General features: G+C 41.1%; 2 protein-coding genes across 2 annotated transcripts in view; both read right to left on the bottom strand.

Moving 5' to 3' along the window:
- The window catches only part of bcl2b (BCL2 apoptosis regulator b), a 28,648-nt gene extending 12,826 nt beyond the window's left edge, over window positions 1-15,822 (bottom strand). Inside the window, exon 1 of the mRNA XM_034702406.1 lies at window positions 14,724-15,822. Coding sequence (XP_034558297.1) covers window positions 14,724-15,266 — 543 coding nt within the window. The 5' untranslated portion in view covers window positions 15,267-15,822. The remainder of the gene's footprint in view (window positions 1-14,723) is intronic.
- Window positions 15,823-16,930: 1,108 nt separating this feature from the next.
- Window positions 16,931-23,680, bottom strand: kdsr (3-ketodihydrosphingosine reductase). The gene is made up of 10 exons (XM_034702405.1): window positions 23,147-23,680; window positions 21,574-21,663; window positions 21,284-21,340; window positions 21,104-21,169; window positions 20,916-21,011; window positions 20,304-20,495; window positions 19,976-20,059; window positions 19,795-19,878; window positions 19,602-19,703; window positions 16,931-19,526 (listed from the first exon to the last, which is right to left on the bottom strand). Exons 1-10 carry the CDS (start codon window positions 23,333-23,335, stop codon window positions 19,407-19,409), a joined length of 1,080 nt encoding a protein of 359 aa, XP_034558296.1. The 5' UTR covers window positions 23,336-23,680; the 3' UTR covers window positions 16,931-19,406.
- Between the last annotated feature and the right edge of the window lie 418 nt (window positions 23,681-24,098).

The raw sequence follows: 24,098 nt of genomic DNA, 5'->3' as shown, positions 1-24,098 counted from the left end.
ACAAAAGCAAACTAGACCAGCAGAGAGAGGATTGGTAATTTCTATATAGTGCTTTTTAATGCCTGTCAACACTGCCAAATGGAAGGGGTCAGACAGGGTGAATAACAGCGCTCTGTTAAAACAGCTTTTTTTTTTACATTTTCAACTGAAAAATTGAGGTGAGCATTATGACTGGTCATAGAAAGCAAGATGATACTGTCTGTCAGAAAACACCATTTGCTACTTACAGACAAGATCTGCAGAGATTTGAGTTACTGCTTTGTTTACAGTCTCGCCAAAATCCTCACAGAGATTCCATTAAGTTCATTTTAATGGTGTTCTACTGAAGTATTCCATTTCTATGACACTTAATTACTCAGCTCTGTTATATCATTCATTCTGATTGGTCAAAACCCCGTAACAAGTGTAGTTGATGTTTATTAGCAAGACAACACCAGGGACAACCTGATCACACATATGTCATAGCAAATAAATCTGCCATCCCGGCACATTTCACCTCTGCCTGTTGACACTGTGGCAAAAACGTTAGTTTCTGTCACAGGTTGGTCTTGAGAGTCAGGAAATATCTGATAATAACAGTTACTAAGTGCAGATGTAACAGCAGCCTGAGGATCCTGTACTGCAATCCAGGGAACAGTAGCAGAGCTGGTGGGTGTATCTCTAAGTTCTAAAACCTCTACAAGGTGACTTTAACTATAATCTGAAATAATAATAGCAATAAGTTGAGACATTTGCCTTGTTTATGTCCAAAAGTGTGTAAACCCTAAAAAGCTCTGATAGGAAAGACAGCTGGATGAGGACAGAAATGTCAACTTAAATATTCCTGCAGAAGTCAGAATAACCTTGGATGGAAATGTGTAGTATGATGTGTATCATAACAAATATGCAGCCTATTGTTTTAACTTGACCATGAATCTAAAACATTCAGTTTAGTGTTGATTTGTCCTGCAAGGATGCCGATAAGAATTCATTGCCATGGAATAGCTAGCACCCGTGGAATTTGAGAGACTATTTTTTTAGATGAATAAATAATAATGGTAATTTATAAATCAATGGAACTACCTTTAAACCTACCTTTAAAACAGTATTTCATGTCAGCTTATTTGTGTCTTCAGTTGGTAGCTGTGTAATTAGTGGGATAACGGACAGCCTCTTATCTGGGTCTTGCTCACGTTATTTGAATTTGCAGATCCACCTCTTCACTATACATTATCCTATACTTGAATCTCCCATTTTACAGGGGACATTTTACGTTTCAGTCTGTTTCATTTTCCTGATATCTGTAGTTAATTTTCAGCGAAAATTTCAATATAACCTATTAAAAATAATTCATTAGAACTGATACAATTCCAAGTTATATAACCCTTTGCCCCTTGGTGTCACAGTTGAGGTGTGCATCGGTATTTTGAAGTTAAATTATCATACAAGGTTTTTAACTAGTTCTAGTACCTCTACATGATCTTTAAACAATTTCTATTCAGTTGTTTTTAATGTTTGTCATTCTGGTCAACCATTCCACTGAGACAGTTTGCCGCTCATTGACTGAAAGAGCTTTAACTACATTTTCCTGGTAAAATGGTATTATGAGTATTGTGTTTGAGAAATAAAGGGAAGCAAAAGAAGAGGTTTTGTTCTAATATGTGTGCAGGATAGAAGACAAAAGACATACTGATTTTGTCCACAATGGTCTAGAAAGTCAGCACACACTTGAAGCTTGAGCTCTACTTCAGCATATCACGTTTCTGTTGTTTCTTCCTCAGTGCATTTTAAAGTGTTGTACATTTAAATCCACTACTTTCACTACAACATTGTTGTTAAATTAACTTTAAACATAAAATAGGAGATACAATTTGTCAGATTCAATGTGCGGTTTTCAACCTTTATTGCGTTTATAAAAAGTGGAGCTCTCATTCTTTATAACTGAACATGTTCCTTTGACTTAGCTTAGAACATATTGTATCATATCGGAAGACAAAAACGGAAAGGAAAGAAAGGCTAGTGTGACTAAACTTCTCTATCCTGTGGGGAAGATGAGGTCATTTAAACAAAAAGGGGGAAGGGAGGCAATATTTATTCTTACACAACTGAACTTCCGGATGAGAAATCATAAATCCACAGCCTACGTTGAAGTCACTTGTCGGCTGTATTAAAAGCAATCTCAAGAATGAACTCAGACGTCCTCCTTCCCCCTCTCTCTGTCTCCTTTCTCAAGCTGGGAACACTAGGGAAAAGTTCAATGACCTCTCTCAGGCAACCAGCTGATTTTCATCCAGGGGGGAGAGGAATGAGAGGAATGCATTGATGTGCAGAGACAAACAACTGCACTGTGTGAGCTTGAGAGGGGCCAGATATGAGGAGGAATGAACCTTGAGATAACCAAGTGGACTAAAAGGAGCCCAGCGAGTCCACAGACTTTCACTTTGTAATATAATAAGCAAATTTAATTCCTTTTCAGTGATAGATGAACTTAATTAAAGCCCAATCAAGCAGCTTCTATTCCTGGTCTTCTATTTATTCTTTGGTCTGAATTCAGTGCGACTCAGAGACCTTGGAGAGCCGTGCTGGGCTTTTAAAAGGTCTGATTGTTTGAACTTTGTGGAGCAGGTTGGCTCACTCAAAGCTGTGTGACCTTCCCTGTCTGTATGCAGAGAGAGCAAAAGGAAACAAGCACAGGCTACCTGATGAATGATAATAAGTATGCCTATTGTGACGCTGAAGGTCTGGTGTGAAAATGTGTGGAAAGCTAATGAGGCATGGCAGTTTCATAATAGAGGAGGGGGGTTTCTCTTTTAGCTTTTTCTCTGTGGAATAGTCCCAGAAAATGTCTTTATTGGTATTCAGTGAGAGAGTGGGCTTGACTCTTCTTTACAGTGAATTTTAAAACACACTGCCTTAAACAGAGGCCTAGATCTTACTGTAAACATGTATTTTCAGTGTACTTAGCTGCAGATGCTTTTAAAAAATGTCTCCTGTGCTGTGTAATGCCCACGTGGAGGTTTCACGATCAAATTCCTCCACTTTCTAAGTCAGCAGAAGGATCAGCTGAGAATCAGATGATGGTTGAGTCAGATGACATTAACAAGCAACTTTATCCAACTTTGCTCTATAAATTTCTACACAGTGCGCTAATCTACTCCTGCTCCTCTGACTTTAAACTCTAACAGCTTGAACTCCAATTAAATCAAATGCTCTACTTGCTCTATTTTGCTCTGGTCTTTCACCCCTGGTGGCCTAATCACACTTTGGCAACCATCAGTTCTTTTTTTCCAGCAATTACCCTGCCAGTCTCGACCTCGCTGCAGCCCATGTGGCAGAAAGAACCTGACCGCCTGTTTCTTACTCTATAAACCGTCTCTACTTGCTTGGCCTTCAATCTCCTCCTCCTAAACCCTGTTAGCCTCACCTCCTGATCAAAGACACCTTGTGAAGTCCAGTTATTTCATCCAGGAATATTTTTTTTAACCCATGCAATGTCCTCCCTGGAGTGCAGGAATTTGGATTGGCATTAATTCAAACCTGGAAACATTGAAGGTCAAGGGGGTCTGGTTGCCTGTCGTGATGGGATGGGTGGTATCAGAAAATGAGTTTGGAAAGCTGGCTGATAATTTGACACTGTGATAATCAAAGGTCAAATATATGTAGATTAAAGGAAAGAAAATGCATACTTATGTGGCTCTTTCTTTTACAGCTTTTTTGCCACTAAGAGCCGCAAAATGTGAAAGATAAATGAAGCACTTTATAGGTCAATTTGCAGAGTTAATTAAACGTCTGGTGGTTAAATTTGCCCACAAGAGACTCGTCTAGACTTGTCACAGTTAACACTCCTCTATAAAGAAAAAAATGGCGCCTGACATAACGGAATACAGGCATCATAAAAAATTTGCTCTACAAGTCACAAGATGATTGCATTCTGAGAACATACACATGAACATTGTCAAAAAATACCAAAACGTGAAATAAAATACCTGAGAAGAAAAGCAATCACTGTCATGGGTCTGTTTTCAATACTCCAGTTTTGTTTGAAGAATCCATCATTATTTGAAGTTGTAATGACAACCCAACACCCAATTAAAAGCAGCACACCTACAGAGTCAGCCCAGTGAAATTGATGTAACATAACACCGTGTTAAAACTGGGTATGCCCCTGCCGGCAAGCTATCCCTGTCAGAAGCAGCGTGCAGTCATAGTCCTCTGAAAACAGCAGGGGTTACATACATACACAGCCACAAAATGTCTGCTCCCTGGCAGAGTTTGGTTGTAGATTTTGGCAGGCGTCAAGAGTTCATGATGGTGGGGGTGTTGCGTGACACGCTGATCGCTGCCCTGAAACACAATGTAGCTGCAGCAACGTACCCATGGCAGAGCTTTTATCTTCAAACGCCAGGGTCGTACCGATTTCTCTACACTTCAAACCCAATCAGTCGCCATCAAAGGTGACTGCCAACAGGGCGGGAGAGCTTTACCAAGGGTGAGAGCTCTCAGTATCACACACACCAGTTGAAAGTCGTCAGCATAAAAGTGCTAAAACATCTTGCCAAGGTCTTTCCATGGAGACGCTTTCTCTTACACCCTGAATTTCAATAAATCACCTTCACATACAAAATGACATTTATGGCCACCGGTTCACTGCGTTAACTGAGTCTTTGCTCAGAGATACCGACACAAACTATTGGAAATGCTCGATCAATACATCATAGTCAAAGTGATATCCAAGCAATGGCTGACCTCACTCAGTGTCCACTGGAACAGATCAAATTTCTAGAGGGTTGTTTGCTCTGCTGGCAAAAAACATCAAATTGGAGAGGGGGTCCAGAGAGTTATCTACCCAAGACCTCTGTGGACATGGCTGAGAAATCTATTTACCATTATCTGGCTGTTGTTATTTTTTTTGTGAGGCATACTCAGCATTTCGGAGAAAGCCATTAATGGCATGCTGTTTGGTAATGGTCAGTGCTATGGCTAGTTGCACCAGGAAATCCCAGCAGAAATGGCAGTGTGTGTGTGTGTGTGTGTGTGTGTGTGTGTGTGTGTGTGTGTGTGTATATGAGTGCGTGTGTATGTTTGTGTGTGTTGAGGTTGAATGGCACGACTAACAGGAAGCAAGGCACCCCGGGGCCATCTGCTCCCTGCCATGGCTCACATGTCACCCTGTGACAACACAGCATTATTGATTCACACCACCACATCCGCTTCTGTGTGTACATGCTGATGTGCCACACTATAAATGTGTATGCATATGTGTGTGTGTGTGTGTGTGTGTGTGTGTGTGTGTGTGTGTGTGTGTGTGTGTGTGTGTGTGTGTGTGTGTGTGTGTGTGTGTGTGTGCTTACACAGCCATTTCATGGACTGCAAATAACTGATTTGCTCCAGTACATCCGCTTCTGTGTTTGCCTGTCTTTGTGTGCATATGAACTCTATAAACAGTAAAGGGTCAACTCGCACAAAACATAGAAGGACATTTCCCCATGCAGGTTGTTTTCTTTTTTTAAAAAGTTGGTTTTTAAACTCATTCATATTACGATTATAATTATCTGCATTTTTTTTATCACTCTGCATGGTGTTTTGGCATCTTTGACGTCCTTATTTTGGCTTTAGAACCTGCAAATTCTTATCATTTGGTTCCCTCCATGACTCTCATCAGAAGCTAGATACCTGATTAAAGAAATATTTGAATGTATGCATACTGATCGCGGCATTTCTACTGTTGCATTAACTGTCCTTTGAAACAAAAGTCTACTTCAGGATTTCTTGATATGTTTCAGGGCAAAACATTTGGAACTTCCCCTGCTGACTGGGTGCCGTTCAGGTCATAAATTCCACCTCCAGTTCACTGGTAATTCAAATGTATATTGTGGTCAGTGAGAAAGGTGGGTCAAGTGGCTCTATCAGCCAACTCTGGCTCCAAACATGCCCCCAGAGCAAAATGCCAACACCAGGAGGAGATGGAGTGCCGTCTATCAATCTTTGGTGGAGACCAAATCAGAACCAAAAGTAGAGTGAGTAGAGTATATTTTACTTTCCAAGAAGCCAGTTATAGGTATAGTTCATATTAATGCTACTGTTGTATGTACTTTTTTGTGTTAATGTTGCTATTTAGTGCTAATGGTGTGTATCTTCAACGTGTACAAATAGCCAATAGGCAAAAAGCAACCATTGCATTATGTCAATGTTGCATATTTGAAAATGGCCTCAAATGTGGTCTTTTTTTCTCAATCCTTTTACATACTCCAGACACAGATGTTAAAAAAAAAAAAAAGCATTTCATCAGCAGTACAGAGTAATCTTTTTAAAACTAACCCCAAGCTCAAGTGAGAACTGTCATTCAAGGCAGGATGGGAAAAAAATACAGTGTTTTTGTTATTCAGTACCCTTGAGAAACTATTCAGGTTATGGTATGTATGCAACAGGCTCTCTCTTTGTGAACAAGAAAGCAATTTTGGAGACATGCATTTGAAACAGCAGTGGCTTTTGTTGGTCTAGAAGTTAATTGAGATTATTAAATCTCTTTTAAAACCCTGTTGGGGGCTTGTTCCCAAAAATATCTACAGTAGCGAGACAATGAGAGGAACTGTTTAACCTTGCCCTATATTGATATTCTGCACGGCTTACAAGGGTGTGCCCATTGGCAAAGTCAACCAGTGTCTCAGTAGACGCCTCATTATCAGGCTCCCACCATGACAGGAAAGGTAGAGAACTCTTTTATCCGCCGTCTCAAATGATTCATTAAGACTTTTTTTTCATGTAAATTGCGGTGGGCTTTCTGATGTGAACTCTGTGATAGCACAGAAGCAAACAGGACAGGGATTTATGAGTAACATGACAATTAGAGGACCACACAAGAGTAATGATGGCAACACTTCTATATTTAGAGGCCCTCTCACATGTCCCTGCATTTTTCAGGAATCAGGAGCGTTACCTGACACTAAAAGCTGGGTCCCGGGGTATTAGCGTGTCGTCTTTGAAGGGATTGAGCATGTGGATGTGTGCAAAGGAGTATGCCTTTGGTGGTGAAAGAGGATGAGCAAAAAAAGGAGAGAGAAATGAAGAGGTAAAGAAGACAGCCTATGAGGTTGTACTTGAGGGACATCCATTTAGTGTCCGAGTTTATCCACCCCATAAATTATTCATCAGAGTATGTTCTGACTGGGATAGTGGTGCTTTTAAACAGCGCAGGCACTTCTGCCCCATGAAACAGGAAAACAGCAAGTTGATGGGATTACCTATTTGAACATTATGTCAAAAAGAAACTCAAATAGTACTGAATTCACAACAACCAATCAGTTGGCTCACATAAGTCCCAGAGGCCTACATGAGGAGTATTCTCAAAGTCAACAAACATAAACTACTCAAAGACACACGTCAGAATGCAAACAGCCTACAGTGTTTCCTGAATGAACCAGGCTCAGCTGACATGATCAACCAAGAACAAATCCACACACACACACCCTTCTCTGGCCAGGCAGGAAAGAAACACCCAAGTCGTCTCCATTATTTATTTACAGTCACTGTTCCCCTGCAGACATTCCTCCGGCTCTCCTGAGGAGGACCAAAAATAAGCATACAGGACAGGGTGGAGGGTCTCTGGGGAGCAGCGAGGTCGTGGAAACAGGCACACCACCCACAAAACACCAGAATTATCCTCCAGACACCCTTACTGAACAGTATTTATTTACTAATCATGTAGTTAGTGACAACCTTTTGAAACACATGGTGCACATGTCTGGCATGTTTACAAAATGCTCGGCATGTGTGGAATGATAAGATGGTGTAAACATGACACAAAAAGAAGGAGTGTCAAGCAAAGTTGAAAAGGAATCAAACTGAAAGTCGGACCTTAAATTCCAGTCAAAAGAATGAAAAAATGTCTTTTGTTTGGTTGAGCTGAGCTTTTGAAAGACAGTGTGTTACTCTGTTTTCATGAGACCGGCCTTTTCTATAATTAACACTGACAGCATGTCTACTGTTTGAGGATCGACTTGATTTTATTGTCAGAAAATACAAGACTTGCAGCTCAAATTTGGAATAAAAAAGGTAAATTATTCATTGGGCTGTTTTCAGCTGCAACAGAATATTGTGTTTGTTATTCAGGTTGGTAAAAAAGCTGTAGGCTGGTGAGGTACAGCAGTCTTACTTTGTTTTTGGCCACAGACAGATCTAAAATGAACAATTTTTTGGCGTTTAATCGGGTCAAGTAGTTTGAAAAGAACACAAGGTACTGCTTTACTGAAAAGATGAGTGCTCATATAAGAAACACAACCAATCACGCCTTTATACCATTCTCTACTGATAGCCTACTATATGGCTCCAGACATTAAGATAGCTGACCCCCATTGGGTTAGGCTGTACGCTCTACCTCCTCCTACTTCCCTACTCTTATGAGGGATACGAGGCAAGAAGAGAGAGAAACAGAAAGGACAGTATGAAGAGAGATTTTAGAAATAGAAAAGGGAAGACAGCCAGGGCTAGAAGCCTGTTGGGGCTGGAGCTCACCCCTGCCAGGTTAAGCTGTACGCTTTACCTCCCCCTACTCCCCTACTATTGGATACAAAGAGAGAAACAAAGAGGAGCTAATGAAGAGAAATGTTAGAAAGAGGGCAGGGAAGGCAGAGCTAGGGCTAGAGGTCTGTTTGAGCTAGAGATCAACCCTGCCTTGGGCACACGGTTCGCTACCTCCCCCTACTCCCTCATATTTTATGCAGGGAGAGAAGAGAGAAAGCAGATGAACAGTTTTCTCTTACTTTTGTTTTGGCCCCCAACTGAACATTATTTCTCCTCATCCAGATCAACTGACTTGCTTTTATTGTTTGTCTGACATCTCCTTTACCATCTTCCACAAACTCTGTCCATGCACTCAAAAGTTTTTCCAGTAATGAGATAGTTGAGTGTGCTACAAACCCTCTACAGTTTACTGCTACAGGACAAACTCAAACTTTTCATCCTCTCTGTTCAGCTTCTGCTGCCAACTCTGTATTTCTAAGCTTTTTCATCTCAAATGTAATGTAGCAGTAGTCAATGTAATGTAATCTCTTCTACAAATGTCAACCATTTACCAAAATAGGCAAACAAAAGATGCACTAATGCTAGCATTAAAAGACAGACTCGATCATTTCTTTTTGTCATGCTAACAGATAACTGTCTATTATTTTCATGTAGGCTATGATTCAGAAAACCAGCGATCTCAGCATAAAAACTAATATATGTAGTCTCTTTATAGTCCTTTAAACTGCACCATAACTATAATATCTGGTTAAATCTCTACTTTGTTTTACTAACAGGACTGAATCCTTGGAAAAAAGGTCTTTGTCCTTTGAGCATCTCTGAGACTCGTTCACCAGAGAGAGACTGTAGATTTATCAGGGCCTGATCCTGAAAGAAAGTATTAATGTCATGCTGATTCAAGGGTTTCGGCCCTGAGCTGCCTGTGTCTGTAGGAAATGTTTCTGAGATTACAGTTGCTGGGCTGATGGGAGTAAACACAGTGGCAGATGGTGAGCGACTGAGGCCTACACAGTAAAAGGGGGTACAGTACGGGGGGGAAATCTTGGCCACTTCTCGCCACACTGAGCTCCTTTGTGCCGTACAGTCTCCATTACAGAGCTGAGAGTCCACATCAAGAGATAACATTGTTGTCAAGATGTCCAACAGATTTTTTTCACTTCTCCAGCAGCGAAAGTATGTTGTTATTTCTCTGTTTTGAAAAACTGGGTGGGAGGGAAAAACCCTAAATGCTATTTACACGAGTAATCATTTGTTCCCCTGATTGCTTGAAACAAAAAGCAAAGTTCATCACGCAGTCTAACGTTGTAAGGCCAGCCTGATTAACAATAACAAATCAACAGATGAAAAAAGGAAACAACTGTGACAGCACACAGAGCAGCAAAAAGAAGATTTGTGGCTCAGGCAGGATAAATCAATTATGACTTTATGGATCTCATTACGCTATAAGAGTCTGTGATCTCCAACACACCATTCCTTTCATTGTCAACACAAGCTTCTTTTTGTTGGGAGAACAGTTCAAAGTCAAGGAAAAATAGCCATGAATACTTCCTAAACATCAGCATGCTTAGTGCTGAATTGTGTTTCATACATTGTATTTGCATGTCGGAGACACAAATTGGATGTAAGTGAGACCTCATCGGGATTTCTTTCCTTTGTATGGCTGCATGTGCCTCCTTTGTGAGGGAGTTTGTTTGGATTTTTTCCTCTTCTACTCTGCCGACATGTCACCTATATGGAGATTAATGACTTCCTTGCTGTCCCACATCCACTCAGCCTCAACAAGGGAGGAGGAGAGGGGCGCAGCCAGATGCCCGCAATACCTTAGCAGAATGCAGGTCCCACCCGTCGACCAGCAGCTTGTGTTCAGAGATCCCCCGCAGGATGGACCCAACCCAAGCCAACTTACATTGTCCTCAAACACACACACAGACACCACACACAGCTGTGATACAGAGAAATAGGCTACCTGGCTAGCAACATTCCTCAGACACCTGATCCTTCTGTTTAAAAGTTCAAAATGAGCTTTATTTCTATTTGATTTAACTCCTCCCTGTTGTCTACGAGCTACAGAAAAGATAATGTTTAGCAGTAATGCAAGTAGCATTGTGCAGTAATGCAAGCAGCATTGTGAGGCTGTACAGAGTTAAATACTAATGTTAGCCTGCTTAAAACACTGATGTGTAGCAAATCAAAACTCACCGGTTCAAACTGGCATATTCAGTCTAACTGGACTCTGTGCACTTCAATATTTTTTAGTTCTTGTTTGTTTTAATGATGTCTTAATGATGAATGTTTTTTATTCTCTGTAAGGTGACCTTGGGTGACTTGAAAGGTGCACCCCAAATAAAATGTATTATTATTATTATTTTAGTTGTTTTAATGTTAACTGCTCAGTAAGCGTCAGCCACTGCTGTGTGGGGCTAATGCAGGGGGTGCTAGTAGTGCTGTCAGGCTGTATAGAGTTAAATGCTGTAATCAGTAGCTATATTGATGTTTAGCAGGTATGTTTATCATGATCATACCATCTTAGTGTGACTTTATGGCATTCTACATTTGCAAATTAGCAGCAAACAAATTCCAGCTGATGCAGATGGTAATACAATTCGTTTTGCAGGTATTTGGTTATACACTTAAGTATTGGACTAGTTGAAATAATGAATGTGATGGTGCTAGGGGGAAAAAATAGGTCATGAAACCCATGGTGTTTTGACCTGCAGAGCCAGTCAGAAGGGGGTTAAAAAAGCACTTAAATAAGGGGGAGCACCAAAGTCTGGGCAAAATCATATCAAATCCTTTCAGTGGTAGTGGAGATATTTATGTGAACTTAATATCCAATCTGAAGCTGTTCTCAATTAGCTTTCCAAAGTTGTGAAGCTGCTGTTTTCCTCTCTGTGCACATTTTGGCATTTTGCTACGTGCCTCCCCCTCAGCCAGTCAAATGTCTGAGGTCAAGCATGTAATTTCACACGTCAGCCGCCGTCTGCCACTTTGTTCAATCACTTGGTATTTACTGCACAGGCTTGTAAATAAACACAGGTGCACTGCCACGTGTGGGTGAAGCCGCAGCCTGAACGCCAAGGTCCCCTGATGAGTGCAATTTCTGCCACCACAAAGGATGAATTTAAACAAGTTGAGAAATGTGAGCGTCCAGGACAATGAAAAGGACAGTATTTTACATCCAGGCAAGTGGGAAGTAATCAGTGCAGAATGGGAGCTATTTCTACCTCAGCTGGGTTTCGAAAATACAGCGACTGCTTTGTTATTTCTAAAGGGCAGATAGTTTGTTTAACTAAAAGTATATTTGACTCACAGGTGATGTCTAGACTCAACAACAATTAGTGGGCATTCCTATTTTGGGCTGAAATTGTCTGAAAAACAACAGGAAACAGAGGGTGGCTGATAGAGAGTGCTTTCCACACCACTTTCACATGTCAAAGTGTCAGTAGGTTGATTAGGCCCCACCTTTGTTTTGAGGGTGGTTGAAAACAAGAATCACCTCTTATGCAGAACTGGACAGTTTAAATTACAATAAACAAAATATTTTTTAAGTATGTTGGTTGAATGTCTACATTATTCCCTCTCCAAAACCTAAAGCTTATCCAATAAGTGCATTAATAGTACTAACATGTGTTGTATCCTGATTCCAGATGGTGGGTTAAATGAAAAAAATATCCATGACCTCATATGTAGCCTCAAAAAAAGTGCATGACCCCAAACTGGATGTAAATCCCCAATTTAAAAGCCATCTACGGCTTTCACACTAAAACTGATTGGTTTCTTGATTATATTCAAACAGTAGCAGCTATTGTCTCGGTTGACGCGTCTGTTGAGGACAATAAGGTCATGCCCTCTATTTTTCTGGGAATTTTCTTTAGCAGCTGGGGGTGTCACCCTTAAACAATAAAGTGTATAGATACAGGCTCATTCCTTTTTCAACTCAGTGTTTCTATAATTCATTATAAGGAAGCCATCAAAATATATAAGTGATTAAACTGCATTTACAGGATGAAATATGGTCCCTTAAACATACTTTAAAACTTGGATTTGTTTAATGAGTAAAACTAGAATATAACAAAGCCCTTAATGGTGGATTGAGTCTGACGTTTTTAATAAAGGTTGCATTTAGGGAAAACGAATGACCTCAGTATCTATAAAATGCTGCCAACAGTCCTAGATGCTTATCCAATCTAAGGCCAATCTATGGAAATGCCAGATTAATAACCTCAGCAAAATTGAGGTGTGTATGTACATTAATGGAATCTGACAAACTTAAAGTGTCTGTTCACATCAAAGACACATACCATACCATACGATCCACTTTTCAGGAGGATCCTTGTCTCCCAGGGTAAATAAAAAATAACAAGGGGGAAGAATCTCTATGGAGTCCTACGGAAAGAAGAGGCTGATTCCCAAAATCCCCACAGCACAGACAAAGCCCTGTGTCTGCAGTGTCAGTTACTAAATGTCAGGTAATAACTGAAACACACACACACACACACACACACACACACACACACACACACACACACACACACACACACACACACACACACACACACACACACACACACACACACACACACACACACACACCTTAGGAAATTCCCTACCTAAAGGTTATTCAAATGATTATATGAATAAACAACTGTCCGTTAGACTCCAGTCTGTCTATGCTGTAATGCAAAACATTCCAAATATAAACTCTCATAAGCCAGTCCTGAATACACTCTGAATTTAATTAAATTAGAGCCTAAATAATTTGGATACACCCTTAGTGCTGAGGGCAGAAATCCACCAAAATGACCCAAAGAGGAAACATACGCTTTCAAATAATCCTCAATAATCCTCTGGATTAAAAGACTCCTCTCTCTCTCCAAAGTAGATGCACAGGAGCAGAGATACAGACATCTCCGCCCAGCTGGAAAATGCAGACTATGATGACCTACATTATTATACAGACTGGCACAGGCTCCAGAGACCTCAAGCAGGCATCTCAGCAGCCCAGAATGAGCCATCTACAAGGCACAGGTCTCAAAAAGCAGACAAAAGAGTCCCAACCTCAATGCACAGAGGGCTGCATGTTAAACACAGCAGCTGCAGATTAGCACTCTGTGTTCCTGGAGGGCCCTCCCTCTGTTGCCTGCCTTTGATATGTGGCACAACCTGCCACCTCCAGGGGCAGGGCAGACTCAAGGGGAATGTTAAATGGTCCTTCCCTTTGAGATGAAATGTTCAATATGAATCATTGATGACACCCCTACCCTGATTTTGATAGCTTCCGGCTAAAGGAACATAGCAATACAAATGTTATGCTCTCATTAAGGGCAACTCTGATAATTAGGGGCTAATTCATGGCAGATTGGTTTGATAGCTTTAAAAAGACAAAGCTTAAGGAAAGTTGAGTTGCAATTTGGTAACGATATTGGACACTTAAATCAAATAAATCCTCCCTATTTTACTCAATATGAAGCCATAAATGTGTGGTGTATGTAAAGGCAGAGTGTATATGCCATTTTGCATTAGCACCTGATGTTTACATGTCATATTAATGTGCAGGAATGGCCCTGATACCTGCCCAGCAATGCCCAGAGGCCTAAACACATTAAGTCAATAGTTTTCTGTTTGCTGACATGTGTCTGGCCTCCTCCATCCTGCAACAACTGTGACCTGGTGAATCACATCACAGCCACACCTGAGGTCAAAGCTTTAAATAGAGGTAAATGATGACGCTGCTGTTAAGTTCCTGCAAGTGTGCTGCGTTAAATACTAGTTTTATAAGCTTTAATTCCCTCTGGATTCACAGTGGACTGTCCCCTCCACTCACTCTGTCAGCAGCAGCCACTGGCTCTCCAGTTAGACATGGGCGGGGATTGTTTAGAGCGTCGGGAGGTGTGACAGATTCCGCATTCTGATTGGTCGAACGAGTTTAACAGCCACTGCCAGTGTCCAATCTGATAAGGCCAAATTTGAGGCCGTCCATCTCGACAGTTTGCTCTATCGTGCGTAAAGCGAACATCAAGTAAAAGATACTGATGGGCAACTGCTGCTGTGGGTTTGATGTGTTACTCTGTTAATACATGTCAGAATGTATATATTGGTCTCATTCATGCATCTGTACTCCGCCTGAGTGTACTGATTAAACCTTTCAACGAGTGTAATGGAGGAGTTTTGCGCCCCGTGGCACACAGCTGCAAAGCTGCTCAAGCAGACGGAATCCGACCTACCCATCCACCGTTATCTTCTATCCAGCTGTTCAGAGGTCCATTCAAGTACTCCGTCATCCACTCCGCGATGTTGTCCACCTGAGCTGTCATCTCCTCCTTGGACACGCACTCCACGCACACTGTGCCCCCAAATTCGAAAAAGGCAATAATCCGGCCCCAGTTCACCCCGTCCCGGAACAGTTCGTCTATCACCTCGGCGAACCTCCTCTGCGCCGTGGTGGAGGTGAGATACAGCTGCCGAGACATCTCCGTAAAGTCCGGCTGGTATAGTCTCTCAAGTTCATCTCCAGCCTCGCGAAGGACTCTGTGGATGGCTGCGTGCGGATCGGACTGGGGTTGCCGTGTGCAGTGGATGTTGTCGCTGTCAGGCCCGGAGCTCGCTTCACGGCACCGGTGGACCAGAGTCGGCGGAGGGGCAACTAATGACCCGTTGTTAGCAGCATCTTCATCTTGGTCATCGTCGAATCCCCACTCGTAGCCCTGCTTGGAGAGTTTATGGCTGATATACTTTTCTACAATGTTGCGATTACACTCGTTCGCCATTACGGCTTAATTTAGCACTTTGGATAGTGACAGATTACCCTAAATATCATGCATTATGATTTGAATGTGTGCACTGTCCAATGCACAGCACAGGCGGATCCAGAGCTCGATTATGTTCGGATTCAAGCAATGCAACGAGTATTCCAACACTGGGAGCAAATGGTTCGCGAGTTGAAGAAAAGCTGTAAATCAAAATCGCGGAGAAACGCACCAAAAGTCCAAAAATACTGATTCCGTGTCAGCTGCAGTCTTCATTTCCCAAATCTTTTCGGTGGCATTGGCGACCTTCTCTTTGCATAGAAATCCAATATGCGGAAGAGGTTGGAGTAGTGTTGATCTATTCCTGACGTGGATGTGTTGCGAATGAAAAGCATGAATGGAGGCCAAAGTTGTACGCGCCGGAAGGGGCTTCAAACGCCGCAAACTATTTTCGCAGCGTTTACGCACAACCAGGCGCAGGACTGTGAGCCAGACAAGGTCGGACTGACTCCTCTTCCACGATTGCTCCTCATATCCTCTTCAGCAGTAGCTCCCTGCCCACCGCAGCCAGTGGGCCGCTCTGCTGGTGAGGTATTTGTGACGTCAGCTACGCAAAGTAATTCCTTTGACTGCGATGGGACTCCAAGCGCACAACAGATAACTGCACAAATACGTGATTATCAGAGCCTATCTTTATTATTGCACATTTTAAAGGGATTCATTTATAAGTGGAAATTGGATAACTTCAGCCATGTTTTCCAAGACACGTGCATAGTAAAGTATTCGAGGCTCTAGGGTGATTCATGAGGCGCATCCCATCCTCCAGAGAGGTCTGCTTTGATGTGGTCAAGCCACCCCCTTGTGGATAGAGAACCAATCTTACTGCACAAAACTGATGCAGAGTTCCCCTGTGTTGTTTCATCATGTTTTGCGTCCAGATTTTATTTTCTATATTACTCATTATAATGCTGTTCTTGGTCTGCTGCCACACTACATCTGTGTCTTTATCACACAGAAAAGTGCTGGACAGTACTCACTGCGTTGCCAGGACTTTTTTTTTTAATGCTTTCTGTCCCAAAAGCTTGTACAGAAACTGGGAAAAGGGCTTTTAAGTATTCTGCACCCTCAGCCTGGAATTTATTGCAGAATGGCTTCAAATTCAAGGAGATTGTGTCACTGAATGTTTTTAAATCTAAAATCAAAGAGCTTGAAGCTTAATCTTTAGAATTTCGTTGTTTTTAGTGTATCTTGTTACAACTGCCTCCAAGGTAACGACTCTTTCTGTGGCAAACGTGCTGGTAAAGTGTACCTCGGTTCTCTGTGTGTCTGTGTCTGTAACTTGTGTTTTTTTTGCTCCCGACAGTCTTGGCCAGGTCTCCCTTGGAAAAGAGATCTTTAATCTTAATGGGACCAACCTGGTTAAATAAACGTTAAATACATAAAATAAATAACTCAAAGATCAGAGAAAGTGTCTCTCAAATACTATATTCTGCTATTCTAAGTGCTGTTTCTTTGGCAAAGATTAAGATCTAATCTCAGAACAGAATACTTAAATTCCCCCAGCCTCTCTATGGTTGAATTAACAGGTCTATGATGGGGAAAAGGCTGTGATATAAAAAGGCTTACATCAAAAGCAATTCAAGGGGGGAAACCTTCTATAGCCCAAAGTAAATGTTTGAGACCAGTTTGATTTTCTCCACAGGTATTTATTTAGTATATCATGTAAGAAAATAAGACAAAGAAACGTTCCACTTCTCACATTTTCTCTCAATGGCACACAAGGTGAAGGTGTTAAGATTTTTGGCAGAAACAAAAAATTTAAAGAAAAGAAAGAATGAAGTAAATGAGTGAACTATGACTTTCATGTTTAATACTTAAGACCTCAAGTAGGTATCGAATAGACACCATTAAAAAGGGGGAAATCGTGTGACTGTTACGGAACTTATATCTTGAAAGTTGTGTGTCAAATGTACTGTAAGCATAGGCTTCATTTGCATAGCTCAAAGATTACAACAAAATGATCAAACAGAACTCCTTTTATATGGGCTACATATTCTATCAACTATGTGTTGCTACCGCAAGATAAAAGCAAACTTTTGATAGCAATCAAATGAACATAAAGAAAAGCTCTTTAGTGCAGGAGAGTATGCCTTTAACCAATATCAAATGAGAACATCATCAAACGAGTCATCCATTCTCACTGTCATGCCTTGGGATTCAGTAAGGCTTCTTTTGTCATACGACTGGAAAATGACACAAGAACACAAGAACAGCTGGCATTTCACACTGAAAAGTTTAAAAGACAAAGTATTAAATTAACTGGTAAACAATAGGTGGGTTAAGCCACGTTTATTCTTTTTTCTGTGGTCCATTCTTGTAGCATTAGCTTCATCAGTAGTCTCGTCTTAAGGCTTAGAATGGGTCCCCACACTGCTTCACAGCTTTGACAAATAAGTATGAAATCAACGGAGCAGCAACACTGAAATAAATCTCAAAGAAATGCATTGCATCTATGGAAATTGTCTTAACACATTTTGGCATTCAAATATTGGCTGTTTAAAAATAATATTCCTATGTTCTGATTTGTATTCTTTGTATTAAAGTACATTCTCCCCATGTGTGATGGACCAAAGGAAGACTTGCAAAAGTCGACACTATATTTATTCTCCCTCTTTATGGAAAAAAAAAAGACACATCCATAACTTTTCAAGGCCTGGCAGACATCAGGAGGGAATTGATATTGTCATTAAGCTACAAATTCCTGACTGTGCAGGTCACAAGCACATCAGTCCCTCTGTTATTTTGGCCTTTCAGTATTACAAATCTCTAGCGCCCCCACTAGGCCTACAGGGATATGACTCGAACCAGCGAGCCCTGCCCTGCCCTGACTTACACTACCCCTGACACATTATGGATCCCACTTGGATCATGACTGGGGTGGTTTAATATGTGCACAGACACTTAAAACTGCATGTATAAGCAATATGCATCCTTTCAAGTATTCAAACTTAGTCAAATTCACAGGTTGTAAGCGGAGCTACCTGTGCTTCTTTTTTTCCCCCCCAACCATGTTTGTACTCCATGGCTTCAACCCACAGTACCTGCATTCGTTTCTCATTGGAATAAAATGGAATCATGAGAAAATAATTTGGTGTTTTCATTCCAGAGACAATAAAATCGAATGGCTTCTTTTCTCTCCTGGGATTGGCTCAGTCACCACAAACACAGACACGCGCACATTCATTGCACATAGGGCACCCAAACGTCTTTGCCACAACACTGCGTCTAAGATTTTGGAATATTGTTATTTTCCTTGAAATGGTATTTTCGCACCAGCAAAACTTCACAAATACAAACATCACACATGCCCTGTCTGTTGCTTTGTTATCTCTGAAGAGTAGTGTGTCACATCTTAGTTCACACACACACACACACAACACAAAATAACTCACATTTTCAATAAAACACAACTTGTTGCAAACACAGAGGCTACTCAGTCAAACAGGAAGGTGCTTTGCCTGCAAAGACTTGTGGTATGAAAAAGGTAGAAAGGAAGGGCCTTATTTAGTGACATTCTTTCAAGGTGGACCTAGTTTTGAGATACATGTAACAATACGACAAAAGCTGAGAGTTACCATTCTGGTTTTTACTACAGCCCCTGGTGGGAAGGAACTTCAGGCCATATTTGGCACAACCGGTCAGACAGGCTATCTGCTGCTACTCTGCTCTGTGAGTAAAGAGAAAAACACACACTCAGCACTCTGTGCATAGAGGTAGGTACACCTCTACACACAAAGCCTTCCTACTTCAAAACCAGGCAATGGGATGTTTAGTCTACCCTCTCTCTCTTAAAGTAAGCCTGCTTCCACAACAAGAGGCAGGCGGATACATCAAACTGTAAAGTCACTGAAATGCTCTGAGAGGGAAAAATCAAAACAACTGCAAAGTCTAAGAAGAATTTACATCACTGGACACGCGAAGAGTAAACATCTGCCACCTTCTTTTATCCCACCTGTTAGGTTGATATCAGACATGCACTCAAAGCTTTGCCTGTTGTCAGTCTACAGTTGTGCACCACTACAGCAGGAGGACAGGGAGGAGGATTGTGGGGAGGGGTTTTGGGGGGAGGGGCTTTTGGCTGTGAGGAAGGTAAGGCTGCAGTTACTCCCTCTTGTCAGCTGCTTTCGACTGCTCCCTCTGAATCATGCAGCGGCGCACGATGCTGTCGAAACTGCCCAGGTAGAAGAGGGCGATGGTTCGAAATAATCCCATGGTGACAATCTGTACAGAGGAGAGTTAGGAGTTTGTAAACTGCACAACTTATGCAAATGTGATAAACGATGATCTCAACTCTACCTGCTGCAGACCCTCTGTGATGGAGGTGACAGGTGACATTCCACAGGTGAGGGCTGACAGCATGTACCCATCAGGACCCACAGAGCTGTTGAAGTTACCCTGCTACAAAAGCAAAGGAAAAGAATGCAACCCATGATGAAACATCTTCCCAAATCAATTAGTTTAAAAATGAAGAAACATGGTGGGTTCTTACCACTGCATCCCTGACAATGACTTTGGCCACTTGGTCTGGCTGGCAAACTCCAGAAGTTTCAGAGATTAACTTGGTCTCTAGAGGCTGGCAGAGATGGATAAAAGAACAAAGTTGCATGAAGAGGGCAGAAAATCGAAAGATCGTCTATGCAATTATTATTTTGTGATAAAAAGAGCTTTACCTTTGTCTTGTTCTCTTCAGCCAATCCTGGAGTGTCCGTGTCAGGGGGGTAAGCCACAGTCACATAGATGTTGTATGGCTTTATCTGGTGTGGAAAAACAGCAACACCCACTGAGCTCAAAGTCATTCCATGCACTCTATTAGTAGATATGTCAAGTAGATAGATGTAGTAGATCAGTAAGTATGAGAAAAGACAGGATATAATTTTGCCTTTGATTGAAACAGCAACATCTTTATTACGGGACATATAAAGTTAAAGCATTTCTATTTTAACTAATGGCCAGTGAAGGTGGCTGTTTAATTAATGCAAGAGCAGCCATAGATCTCACCTCCATCTGCAGGGACTCTGCTAAACCACGCAGGGCAAATTTGGATGGGGAGTAGGCAGTGTATCCAAAGAGGCCGATCTGGCCTGCTTGTGAGGACACAAACATGATGCGGCCCATTCTTCGCTCCTTCATGGTGGTTATGACGGCCCGTGTTGGGTAAACGCTACCCAGGTAGTTCACTTCCATCAGTTTCTGTACAAAATAAGACCAAAGTTCACACATACAATAACAACACTGTCAACGGTGTAGTGCTGCATTAAGACTGCTTTACAGTCCCTAACCACAATACTGACACATCATTTCTGCAATAAACTTTTTGCTACTGATTGCCACTCTTATCAATTATAAACCCCAAACCTCTTGTACCGCATCTGTTCTTAAGTCTCAAGGAAATTTCAGTATTGGCAGTATATAATTCCTATTCTAATATGCTGTGTGCTGGAAATACATAAAACTAACTTATTTTAATTCTGGCTCTTCCTAAATAATCAGGTGTTAACTAATAGATATGAAATATATGAAATGAACTGCTGAAGTACTGGACAAAGATCAATAACTTCTGAACATGATCAAGGCTGCGGATGGGTCTCGGTTGCACTCCTATGTACTTACTTTGAAACGCTCAACTTCCACTTCCTCAAACTTCCCAGAAAACGAGGTTCCAGCGCAGTTCACCAACATATCAACAGGTCCGAGCTTCTCTTGAGCCTGCACAAAAGGAAAAAGCCACTTCATTACTTCAGCTCTGAATTATTAAAGGAATCTGAGATGTTCCACTATTGCTACTAGGGTTACCTTACCTGTTTTATCACACTTTCCACCTGGCTATAATCGCTGGAAACATCCACTGATATGCAGAGAACCACCTGAGAGAGAAAGGGTTACATTAACAGATGCATGCATTTGAACATAATCATGTATGCTGTCTTTTAAGAGCTTTACAATAATATCTGAAAGGAACTCTTGATACTAAACCATACCTGCTTGTCATTGATGGCAAATTTCTCCACTTCTTTCTTTGCTTGAAGCAATTTAGCCTATGGGCAACAGACAATATTAAATCTATTATCATAACAACTGTTAAACCTCATAAAGCTCATTGAAACATGTCCAAAGACATTTTCGACATGTCATCAAAATGTACTAAAGTCTAAATGAAAGGATGGAACACTTATGCACACATGCAAGCTGATGAACACCATATATACATCTTGCACAACAAAGATGCAGATTTCAAACAAAAGGTTGGATGAATGTGGTTTACACTTACCTCATCCCGTGCCACCAAAGTGATGAATGCTCCTTGCTTGTAACACTCAACTGCAATGCTTTTACCAATCCCACTTGAGCCTCCTGTCACCTGAAAAGTCAGAATTAAGATTATTATTATAAAAAAGACAAATGCTTGCAAAAGTTAAAGATTTCAGTCCTGGTTTGATTTTACCCCAGGCCCCATTATGAAACATTCAACTAAAGGCAGTTGACAGTTTACAAGGCAGACCTTGCTTTAATTAAAAGTCCAATACATCAAGTTACAATTCTCCGCTTTAAATAAAACTGCTTTGACGTTAAGGTTGTCGATATAAGTCTAAAATCCATAATTCCCATAGGGGTTTGTGGTCATGTTGAAATGTATTGCACTCTATTACATAACCAGGCTGTTAACCAGTAACTTATAACAACTGAAGCCTATCTACTACACTTCTTTGAAAGAAGAATATCAAAATCTTCATAGTAGTAAGGTAGACAGCTTAGATAAACTGCGTACAATTCTGGAAATCTGAAGAAGCTTATGATTAGATAAGATTAGATTAGATTCAATTTACTGTCATTGGGCATGTGACAGGTACAAGCAATGAAACATAGATTGCATCTAACCAGAAGTGCTTTAGAAGTAAATTAAATAAATAATACAGAATATACAGAGTTGTGAATGATGAATAAATATAATATGATATGTATCTCTACATGAGTGACTTTTGCTACAGGTATGTACAGGCTATGAACAGGCAGTGGCGTGTCCAGAGGGGTGGCCAAGGGTGGCACTGACACCCCTTGAAATCCAATTGGCCACCCCAAAATCCTAAACTATGATTGGCTGTTTGCCTTGTCAGAAGTGGGGTTTCTATTAAAATCTATAATCTGGGATGCGTTAAAAGGCTGAGAGTAGATTTCTTTATTAGTGCCCTCAAATGTGAATCTGAAAACACATCTTTTGTAAGTCCTTAAAGAATTAAGCTTAGAAGATTGATGCCACTTTTTTAAGTCAACAGGAATATAACAACTGTTTAATACTTTAATGAAAGTAGGTTGTGAAGACAGAAAAGGTAAATGTTATTTATTTGTAAATGCACTGGCCACCCCTGCCTATGTGAGAGCCTCAGTTGGGCCATCCCGGTCAAAATGTTCTGGACACGCCCCTGTGAACAGACTATGATATGGTTATGGTATACAGTATTAGACTATACAGCACAGTAGTGCAAAGTGATTATAGGAGATATAGATTCCTTTTTACATTATTTTTTACAGTATGAATGTAGCATTGTTTATTTGTAATTCTAGACAATTCTGACACGTTTGCTTACTCTATGGGCGTGTCAATCAATCAATCAATCAATCAATCAATCAATCAATTCTGACATTTAAGAATCGTTATAGCTTCGGAATTGGAGATATTTGTCACCTCAATCACTTCTGACAAGCTTCAACACTGACTTACTTAATAAGTTAGTTATGTAAGAACATTTACATTTACACCTGAAGTCATGAGTTAGCTAACGTGAACACTACAGTTATCAGCTTTCCCACAGAAGTACTTTACATTCGCATTTTGATGAACTTACCACGACGTGGGCCCCGTTGAGTTTGAGTGGCTTGGGACTTATGAGAGGCGATATCATGTATAACAACAACACAAAGGCAACAATGAACGCAGCAACTACAAGTAGCATGATGAATGGCAGAAGAAGCCACCAGGAATTGATGAAAAGCCAATCCGTGATCGTTGAGCTCAACCCTTCTTCAGAGGACATGGGTGAAACCTGGCAATCGTTAGCTTGTTTGCTAACTAGTAGGCCAGCGTCTGGGTCCGATAACGGGAGCTACGAAGCTGGCGGCGGCCCTGAAAGGGGGACGGCAAAACGGAGGGGCGGAGGAGGGGTTGTTCCAGGGTTTGGCAGCAAACCAAGGCTGTGTATCGGCCAGGTCAAAGTACGACGGTGGACCTTGGATCCCCGTGACAAAGCATAGTCTGCAAAAACCAAAACAAATCGAACTGTGCACTCTAAACGGACACTTAACGGCCGCACCTGGTACTTGTAGTTCTCAAGCCATAACTGCTTCATTCTGGGTTGAGAGGTGTTGACTGCTACTCCCATAATGCAACACTCCTCTTCCTTGTACGTCATATCCGTTTTTAGTGTTTCTCTTCGCGGCACACCCACTAGTTCGGCCACCTAGTAGTGCTGGGCGATACCACACTTTTATAATTCGATACAATACCGAATACTTTTTGGGGAATTTATTAGATACCCGATACCGATTCCGATACTTTCAGTGATTTTTAAAAAATCAACAACTCCCTTGACAAATACTATTCATTTAACATTTAACAACTTGAATATGCAAATCCTTTGGTGGCCTTTTTTAAAACAATGAAATAAATTTAGAAAAACAAATAATTAACATCCTTTACTTAAATCAGGGTTCCCACTCTTTTCCAGAGATCATTTTCCAGGACATTTTCAATGATGATCAAGCTGGTATGACAGTCTAAATTTGGTTCCTAATTTAGTT

The sequence above is a fragment of the Notolabrus celidotus genome, chromosome 15 (genome assembly GCF_009762535.1).
Source record: "Notolabrus celidotus isolate fNotCel1 chromosome 15, fNotCel1.pri, whole genome shotgun sequence".
Lineage (NCBI taxonomy): Eukaryota > Metazoa > Chordata > Actinopteri > Labriformes > Labridae > Notolabrus > Notolabrus celidotus.
This window is presented reverse-complemented; position numbering and strand designations above follow the sequence as displayed.